Consider the following 8,760-nt stretch of genomic DNA (forward strand, 5'->3'; position numbering starts at 1 on the left):
TGTCGCAGTGGGAACGCCCCTTTCGCCGTCTACGGTCTGGCTGGCGTACCGGATATCCGGACCACTGCCAAGTCCCGCGTGATGTCTCTGTTCGAGAATCTCGTACTTCGGCGTCCAAGATGGCCGCTTCATTACAGTATTTTCGAGTAATTAAGCCAGGAAGTTCGATAGGGTTTTTATTTGCATCACTTTTTTATTATCATTAAACACGTCATAGCACGTGTGATGATCATCAACTTTGTGATGTACGTAATCGAACGTGAACTTCTGCGAGTGGTAACTGGCTCGAGAACTGGCCAGGTAATTTTGTCAAGTCAAAAATTACTACTCATTGTTTCGCCGTAAGTCGTATAGAAAAAAAACCCTGATCCAATAGACTTATTTTTCCCACGGCTGTCGCATTGACAAAACAAAAACATGTGGGTATTGTAAAACACTTCCACTTTAGCTAGTGAAAGGGTTCAATACTTTTCCCAGTATTATCAGTGTCATCAACCCCATCATCCACCTTTTTTCAACCCACCCAGTAAAATCCCCTCTGAGAGATGTGGATGTTGAAACATCAATATCAACAAAATTCACTCAGGAAAAAAGGGATTTTCCACACTATGCGAGGGTTTCTTTCTTTTAACAATATTAACACCCACCCTTTTACCACCGTTGTCAATAATATCCCCTGGAAAAATGAGCGCTGTAGTGTAAAACACTCAACGCGAGGGTCCAGACTTTTCCTCAGGATTCATCACCAGCACCGTCTCAAGATAATCAACTCAACCACTCAGACTTTCTCGAGCAAAAGCGGTTCAGCATCCACACTTGTGCCACTGTTAACAATACTGTATTCTCACGATCGTGTTGTCGTTGGCATTTTCTTGCATTTCCAGTGGCCTCCCCGCTTAAGCGCCAGAGCGGTGAACTGACTGAACGTCAATGGATGACTAACCTGGAAAAACAAACGACTTGCGAGCGAATATTTCAAGTGGCCAATCGGGGTGAGCGCGTGCTGCTTCGCGAGGAAAAGAAGCCATCTGTGTCGTGTGCGTGCGTGCGTGTGCGTGCGTTTGCGTCTCTGGGCTCCCCTCCCCCCTTCGGTATTGCTCTCCCTCTCCGTGCCCGGCTGGCTGGCTTGCTTCTTGCTTGCTTCCTTCTCCCTCCCTGGCTGACTCAAGCGTGTGGCCGTGCTGAGCGGTGTTGGCGGCTCCACAACATCAGCCGCAGCGAGCGCGCGGAGAGAGAGAGAGGGGGGAGAGAGAGAGAGAGAGGCAGAGAGAAAAAGAGAGAGAGACGACTTCACTTTTTGAAGCCGTGGCATGAATGATCTCATCGGAACCTTCTGCTCCGCTTTCGCCGCCGACGATCCTATGAGTGAGACCGGAAGAAAATAAGGTGAGCGTTGGGTCCTTCGCTATTCGTCCCCATTGACATAAAAAGAGTCTCGCGTTGTTTGTGTTTAACAACTTTAAAAAGTGTTTTTTTTATTGGGGCGGGGGAGGGGGTAAAGGGGGAGGAGGAGGAGGAGGAAGAAGAAGCGCCGCGGCGGACCACCGAGTGGCTAATTAGCCCGTTAGCATTCGCCGTATTAAATGCGAGAATAAGCGGGTGATACACAGCGAACACGTCCGTCCACGTTTGATACCGATTGAGGCCTGCTTTTTATCCGTTTCCCCGCCACATTGTCGCCCTCTCCTTCTCGCCCCCTCCACCCCCGCCTAACTGTTAGCCTAGCAGCACAAAATGGCCTCATTGTCGTGCGGCGGTTGGGGAGACAAAAGCGGGGCGCCAGCTACCTTGGAGCGGCTGGCGTTGGCCGAGCGAGCGGGCCACCCACCCGACAGATAGCGACCGATAGCGTCGACGCTGCGCAAGGTTCCCAGCCACGGAGAAACTGGTTGGATAAGCCTGCGTTGAAGAGCGGAGCTTTTGATTAATGAGCGTCGAAGCAAAGGCCTTCGCTGGCGGTGGGGGATGGGCCGCGCTCACGACTGTTGACGTACGGCGAGACCGTCGCTTTATTTACGCTTTCGGACACGATTAGCAACATCAGCTCCCGAACGACGTGCGTGAATTCGTCCATTGACATCGAGAGTAAGCCAACGGGGTGGCGTTAAATGGGCTTTCAAGTCGTGTCAGAGCGGCTACAAGGCGCCCCCCCCCCCTCTTCCTCCTCCACCGCCACCTTTGACCAAAACAACGAGATGTGGCTTCTCACATGACAGCTTCTGTGGTCTTTTTCAATCACAGTTCAAGCGTCGTTATGTTTTTCGAAGCTCTTTTTTCCCAGTTACTCTCATCACACTCGCTGGCTAATGTGCTTATATAACATCCTAGGCGAGTGAATTTGTCAGTCGTATTTGAAAAAAAAAAACCCCAGCAACAACTGAAAAATGCAGCTTGTCAGGCATTTAATGTTACGACAAATGACTGTATTAGTCAATAATGTCTTGTGTTGGATTATTTGCTCGTATAGTCTTGTAATACGCGTCTTTAGAAAGGCATTGTAACCTTCTGTTTCGTTGCCACTTGAAAGTTTAAAGCTCTTTGTTGTGTTTGAAGTTGTTGTTTGTTGCCTTTCAACAACCACTAAAGAGGTGCATCAATTAATTGATGCAACAACGACTCAATTATCAAAATAATGAACTACTTGTCCTGTGATTTAACCTGCCTCTGGACAGGAACTATTTCCCCATTTCTGTAGTCCTCTGTGAAAGCAGCCGGTCTCTCTTTGGAAATTTTTTGCCTATTTACCGACGTGTTACGGACCAAAAACGGGAACATAATTACAGTTGGTTTGAAAATATGTCCTGTTTTCTAATGAAGGAATGGAAGTTTAAATACATTTTGTAAAAACTACTAATGTCGGGAAAGTAATTGTAGGATGAATCGATTATTTAAGTCCTCATTACTTGAGGGGGCGAGTTATCGGCTTGATGGATGAAGTGCTGCCTCCGCCAGGGAAAAGACAGTCGCCCTTTGATGGGAGGGCTGTGGATGAAAGATCCAGTCGTGGTTTCATGGTAAAAACTGTTGAGGCGTAAAAATGTTGCTAAAAAGTCGTTTGAGGGTTCGGAAAAGTGTTTAAACACCAGTAGGGGTGGACCGAATAATCCTTTTTAACTCTGTCAAAAATCCGGAAGTGGCCCTTTGTGGTTCCCTGAGCGTCGGAAACCGGTTGCACCAGTTTTTGAAGCGCCGACTACTCCAGCGGCGGTCACGTGGGCCTCTCGTGTCAACATCAGCAAGCGGCTGCCGTTTCATGTCCTGTCAGTCATGAACATTGGCGATGGAGCCCAAAGGGGGAATTTTCTCGAGTGCACCTGTACAGCTCCCGCAAAATGGCGACTGCCAATCCCTTTGTAGCGACGATTGGTGAACGGCTGCGCTCGGAATCGTTGGAATGGTAAATTGCCGTCTTTGTTTTTTGTCTGCATTAAAGGGGTTCCAAAACCGGAATTCTGTCTGAAGCTTACTTCGGCGGTCTGGCGTTCTGGTGGGATGAATTGCTGTTTGTTGGTGGCTCGGTTGTGCTGCCGGTGTTGTTGAATGTGTGGTTGTTCCGCCCAGCAGGAGTCTTGCCTCTCAGACTGGCCTAAAAAAAAGGGGGGGGGGCAATCGAAATGTTGAAATAGTCATCCCTAACGCTGACGACAATCCCAAATTGGAATTGCAATGACTCCACTGCGGTAAGAAGTTTTCTGTGTAAATTAGCAAATTTTTTGACAAAAGTTTTCATGTCGGACATGAGCGGCGACGAAAACAAAAATAGATGAATGATGAGAAAAATACGCTCGTATGATTCATCAATGACGTGGCGGTCATGGCTGATATATATATATATTTTTTGGTCCCTACCCCCGTCCCCCCCCCCCCCCTTCCCCAGACAGACGACATGTTTCCAAAGGGCACCAAGCGCAAGTTTTTAGACTCTGCGGAGGACGCGGCGACAGCGACGCTAGCCGGCGAGCAGAGCCGGACGCCGTCGCCCTCGTACAGCCTCCAGCGCCAGTCCCTCCTGGACATGTCGCTCATCAAACTGCAGCTGTGCCACATGCTGGTGGAACCCAATTTGTGCCGCTCGGTGCTCATCGCCAACACGGTGCGACAGATCCAGGAGGAAATGACGCAGGACGGCACCTGGCAGATCATGACGCAGGCCCTGGCCGCCGCGCAGTGCCCGACCGACCGCCTGGTGGCCACCGAGGTGCTGTGCCGGCAGTCGGACCCGGCGGCCGGCCAGAGCCCCAAGCCCTACCCTCTGGTGGGGGGCCTGGACAGGGGGTACCACTCGGAGGAGGTGGTGATGGAAGCGGGTGACGCCCACAAGGAGGCCCCGCCCACGCAGTCCTACCTGGCGGCCCCCTTCGGGATGAGCCCCTGCTGGGAGGAGGAGCAGCAGCAGCAGCAGCAGCAGGAGGAGGAGGATGATGAGGAGGACGGCGGCGGCGAGGAGGACGAGGACGGCGAGGAGTCGGAGGCCGAGGACGCGGACGAGCGCCCCGAGGTGGATTCCAGGCCGGGCGAGCAGGTTTTCGGCACCTTTGAGATCAAGCAGCAGCCGCCGCCCCCGCCGGACCCGGCGCTGGAGGAGCTCTTCTCGGACGTGGACCCGTCCTACTACGAGCTGGACACGGTGCTGACGGGCATGCAGAGCGCCCCCAAGATGGGACCTTACGACCTGCTGGAGAGCCTCTCCTCCCACGGGCCGCAGCCGCTCAGCCCCGGCGCCAGCTGCCGGTCGGACCTCAACGAACTGGACCACATCATGGAGATTATCGTGGGCTCCTGAAGCTCGGTGCCGCCGTGGACTTCTTGAATGTGCTTTTGTTACGCAGACGCATTGTGGGAGGGGCAAAAGTGGCAAATGATCTGCGAGCCAAAAAAAACATTTTTCGGATCGGCAGCTCCCGTTGGGACTTTGTTTTTTTTTTTGTTTCTTCTTCATTCGTTCAGTATATTCCAAACACGGAGGTCCCGTTCACAAGTAGGCTTTGAAAGGGGGAGGGGGGGGGACGTTTCCAGCTGAATGAAGTTAAACGGGGGCAAGGTTTTCCAGACTGGAAACTTTCCGTGGCCATTGAGGGGAAATTTCACGCAAAGTTCAAACGGAAGCACCAATCCCATCAGGGGACCTCCATGCAAAGTCGATGGCTCCTCTTGCCCACTTGTGAGGGCATCGCAGGGCCTGAATTGCCACCCCCCCCCCCCCACTTGACTCGAGCTGTGGTGTCGCAGAAGCGGAATTTGCCACATGGAAGACCAAGCCAAAAGAAATCTTCCAATGACGGCTCGTAACTCTTAAAAACTCGTAAAATTGGGGAATTTGGCAGCCGCTGTACTTTTATGAAATCGGATCAAGTCTGGATTAGAATGGACCCGCGCTCACGTAGCCGATTTTTGGATGTATGACGGACAAAACCGGTCACTGAATCATCATCTGTTGGGGGGTGGGGGGGGGTGTTCCGTTGAATCTGTTTCAACTGTTGTTAAACGGTAGCCAATTCACAACAAAAATGGTTTCATCGCCCATCGCGGAATGAATTTCAGCGCTCAAATAACCCATCCTAAAAAAAAAAAAACGTGTCAATTCCTCCTGAATTTCCACGGAAGCTTTCAAAGTCTTTCCCATTTCCGCAAGTCCATTTGCAACAGTTGGTTTTCTTCCATTTTGTGTGTGTTCCCCCCACCCCCCATGTTTACGTCCGGTGCGCAAGCTCGTGCTCGTCGTCCTATTTATTGGAGTTCTTCACACTACAGCGGCGATCCAGAACAAACGTCCAAATCCATGACGTCATGCATATTTTCCTAACGATTTGCGCAATTATGAATGGAATATGTATATGTACTTATGTAAATAGAAATATATTTTTTTGCATTATTACGGGCGGGGGGTGGGGGGGGGGTTTGCAAGTATCATTTGATAATTCCTTATTTTTTTGGGGGGGGGGCGGGGGGGATTTTAACATAGTCACATTTGAGACGTGAGCGTCTTCCCGAGCTTTTTTTGCCTTGGTCAAGTTTTTACGCTGATTTCACTTCACTCGCTCCAAAGTTTTTTGTTTTTTTTTAACTACAATTTTTTTTTTTTTTATCCAACCCAGGGAAGCAAAACCACAGCTTGCCATCCTGCTCATCCAGAAGAAGCCATATTGCTAATTTATTCTTTCTCTCTGTCTCTCTTTGTTTTTTTTAATTTATTGTATTTATTCTATCTGTAGGTACATCTACGCCACACACGTCAATCATTCGGCCCAAATGACAATTTGTCACGTCATGCCCCCCCCCCCCCCCCCGACCCCCTCCCCAAACAGCGAGTGCAGTACCTATTTATTATTCCATTTAGTTTTAATAATCACAAGAACCGGGTCACAATTCCAATCACTATGCAGCTCCGTCATGCGCGTTACAAAAATGATTGTATACGACTCCAATGTCCTTTAAAGTCCTTTTTATGCAAACGGTTGCCTTTCTACAAAATGGCTGCTCAAAGCGGCAGCGAAGAAACAAAAGAGGAGGCGGCGACGGTGGAGAACTCAGGCTATGTAAACACGTATTGACAAACACACACATACACACACACACACACACACACACAAAAGTTCAGTATTACACACGCGCGCACGCGTACATTCACACTCCTGAAGGATGTCACTCACGCTGGTTGCAATGGGAGCTAGAACTTCAAAGACTTATTACTACCGTTGTCACAAAAAAAAATGTATGCATTTTTTTATATCCAGACAAAAAAACTTGTAGCGTCTTTGTAAATATTTTTTTATAATAAAAGATGCAACTATTGGGTTGTCGTGTGGGCTTCTGTCGAAATTCTTCCGTAGCAACTTCGGAATGTTGATTTTTAAAAACCTACACTTATTCGTGGACTCTGTTTTGACAAGAATTCTGAGTCACGTCTTGTAAATGACAGATTTTGCCATTTCAATTTAAATCTGGGAAGCGGCTCAAATCCCGTTTTGATGTTTAAAAAAAATCTGGGGGGAAAAAAAAGTTCAAATCCAACCAATGAACTTGGGGCGTAATAACGGGCATGGCAATTTTCCGCGTATAGGCGGAAATCCGCCGTTTTATTTCTTAAATTGATCATTTTTGTGAATCGTCTAAATCCGTTGAGAAAATTTTAGGGGGGTGGGGGTCAGGTACCTTATCGTCGAGTTTTCACGAACTCTCCCAATCAGTCTTTCCATCTTCCGATTGTAAACAGCCCTGCGATTGGACGTGTATGATGTCTTACTTGTTGTGATTGGTCGCCCCATCCAGGCCACGCCCCTTTCCACTTTTTTTCATCACTAGCCCATTGCCATCCCTGAAAAAACATAAAACCAGAACTCATGATTTGCAAAACATGTTCAACCTGGATTTAATCGAATGCACAACAAAGATCAAACTGATGTTTTTCGCAAAGAATTCTGCACTTAAGAATTTTATGGCTGCAAAACGATCCCAAAGAGCTGCGACTGGGGTCATGTTTACCATTTTTCACGACAAAACAAAAAAATTTGGGGGGGGGATTTTTTTTTTAATTGAGCTGGTCAACTTGACACATTTTAAGGGGGGGTAAAACTTAATTTACATTTTTTTTTTGCAATGTCAAAATGTCTGAGCATGAACGTTCCAGTGTACCGTACAGCGTGAAATATATGTTACATATACAGTATATATATAATATATATGTCTGAGCTTGAGGTGACACCTTGCCTGGGAGGGTAAAGTCTTTTCTATTCCATACATGCTGATATGGAGCGGGGGGTGGGGGGGGTGATGCTACGTTGGAGGTAATGAAAAGGTGCACTTAAATTGTGACCTTTGTCTTCAACGTGCCTCACCGTAGAACAAAATGAAATAGAAATTGAGCAAGCGTCGCTTCCAAGCCTTTGTGACCCTCTTGGAAAAGATTAACAGCCAGCTGGTGAGTCAGCAAAAAAAAGGGAGGAGGCGGGGAAGCGATTCTAGACTAGAGAACTGCTTCCAGCCAGGATGGCACCGGCGGACGCGGTTCCCTCGTATTTATTGATGATGTGCCGGCAGACGCAAGCAAAATTGATTCTCGAGTGCTTCGGGCATTCTGTTGATCTGCTCATATTCAGCCAAATGCTTCAAAACTCAATTGGACGGCCAGCGCTCCACAGTGCAGATGGACAATGACTTGAAGCACACTGTGAAAGCACCCGAAGATTTGATTGATTGAGTGAAGGCAAATAGGTGTCATTTTGTGGAGTAGCCAAGTCCGTCACCAACCTCGAATCCAACTGAGTATGCATTGAAGTCTGCGGTTACAGCACATCCATTTAGTTTGACAAACCACCAAAACCACATTGCTAACAATAACCACTAGCTAGAGGTTGAGCCGTCCTGTATTTGTTTACTGATTAAAAGAGTGGAAATTACACAAATCAAAGCAAATTGAATTGACTGGATTTTACTTATGCCTGTTCATGTTTGAGCACCAATAACCGGCAGTAAGTTTAAATTGGATTTTTTTTAATGACCATCCAGAAATAAAAGGGAGAAGTAGGTCAAACCCCAGTGAACAAGTGTACAGGGAAGAAAAGGATACGAGAGAAAAAATGAGCAAGCTCACGGAGGCGCAGACCGCTTTTTGGCGAAAGAGGAAACACGCGAGTGAGGAGACTCCTTATATGGTAATCGCTCGACTGCTTCCGGTCTCGTCCCTTTCCGGCTGCTCTGACTCATCGGTCCCTTTAAAATGTGGCGTTCAGGAAACTTACGTAAATCTCGCAATACCTTTCG

General features: G+C 48.2%; 1 protein-coding gene and 1 long non-coding RNA gene across 3 annotated transcripts; one reads left to right on the plus strand and one right to left on the minus strand.

The window, feature by feature from the left end:
• The first annotated feature begins 793 nt into the window (after nucleotides 1–793).
• Nucleotides 794–6,793, plus strand: cdca4 (cell division cycle associated 4). Of its 2 annotated transcripts, none has more exons than XM_052086944.1 (2): nucleotides 794–1,386; nucleotides 3,882–6,793. In XM_052086944.1, exon 2 carries the CDS (start codon nucleotides 3,887–3,889, stop codon nucleotides 4,781–4,783), a length of 897 nt encoding a protein of 298 aa, XP_051942904.1. In that variant the 5' UTR covers nucleotides 794–1,386; nucleotides 3,882–3,886; the 3' UTR covers nucleotides 4,784–6,793. The 2 variants fall into 2 exon arrangements, with proteins under 2 accessions (XP_051942904.1, XP_051942903.1); XM_052086943.1 differs by having other exon boundaries at nucleotides 795–1,386; nucleotides 3,878–6,793.
• LOC127615270 (uncharacterized) lies at nucleotides 2,608–4,507 on the minus strand. The gene is made up of 2 exons (XR_007966875.1): nucleotides 4,346–4,507; nucleotides 2,608–3,586 (listed from the first exon to the last, which is right to left on the minus strand). It is a non-coding gene; the product is annotated as an uncharacterized LOC127615270 (long non-coding RNA).
• Nucleotides 6,794–8,760: the final 1,967 nt, after the last annotated feature.

The sequence above is a fragment of the Hippocampus zosterae genome, chromosome 14 (assembly GCF_025434085.1).
Source record: "Hippocampus zosterae strain Florida chromosome 14, ASM2543408v3, whole genome shotgun sequence".
Taxonomy (NCBI): Eukaryota; Metazoa; Chordata; class Actinopteri; order Syngnathiformes; family Syngnathidae; genus Hippocampus; species Hippocampus zosterae.

What these genes read in the sequence shown, in the direction of transcription:
- cdca4 (XM_052086944.1), top strand. Translation starts at nt 3,887, where the DNA reads ATGTTTCCAAAGGGCACCAAGCGCAAGTTTTTAGACTCTGCGGAGGAC.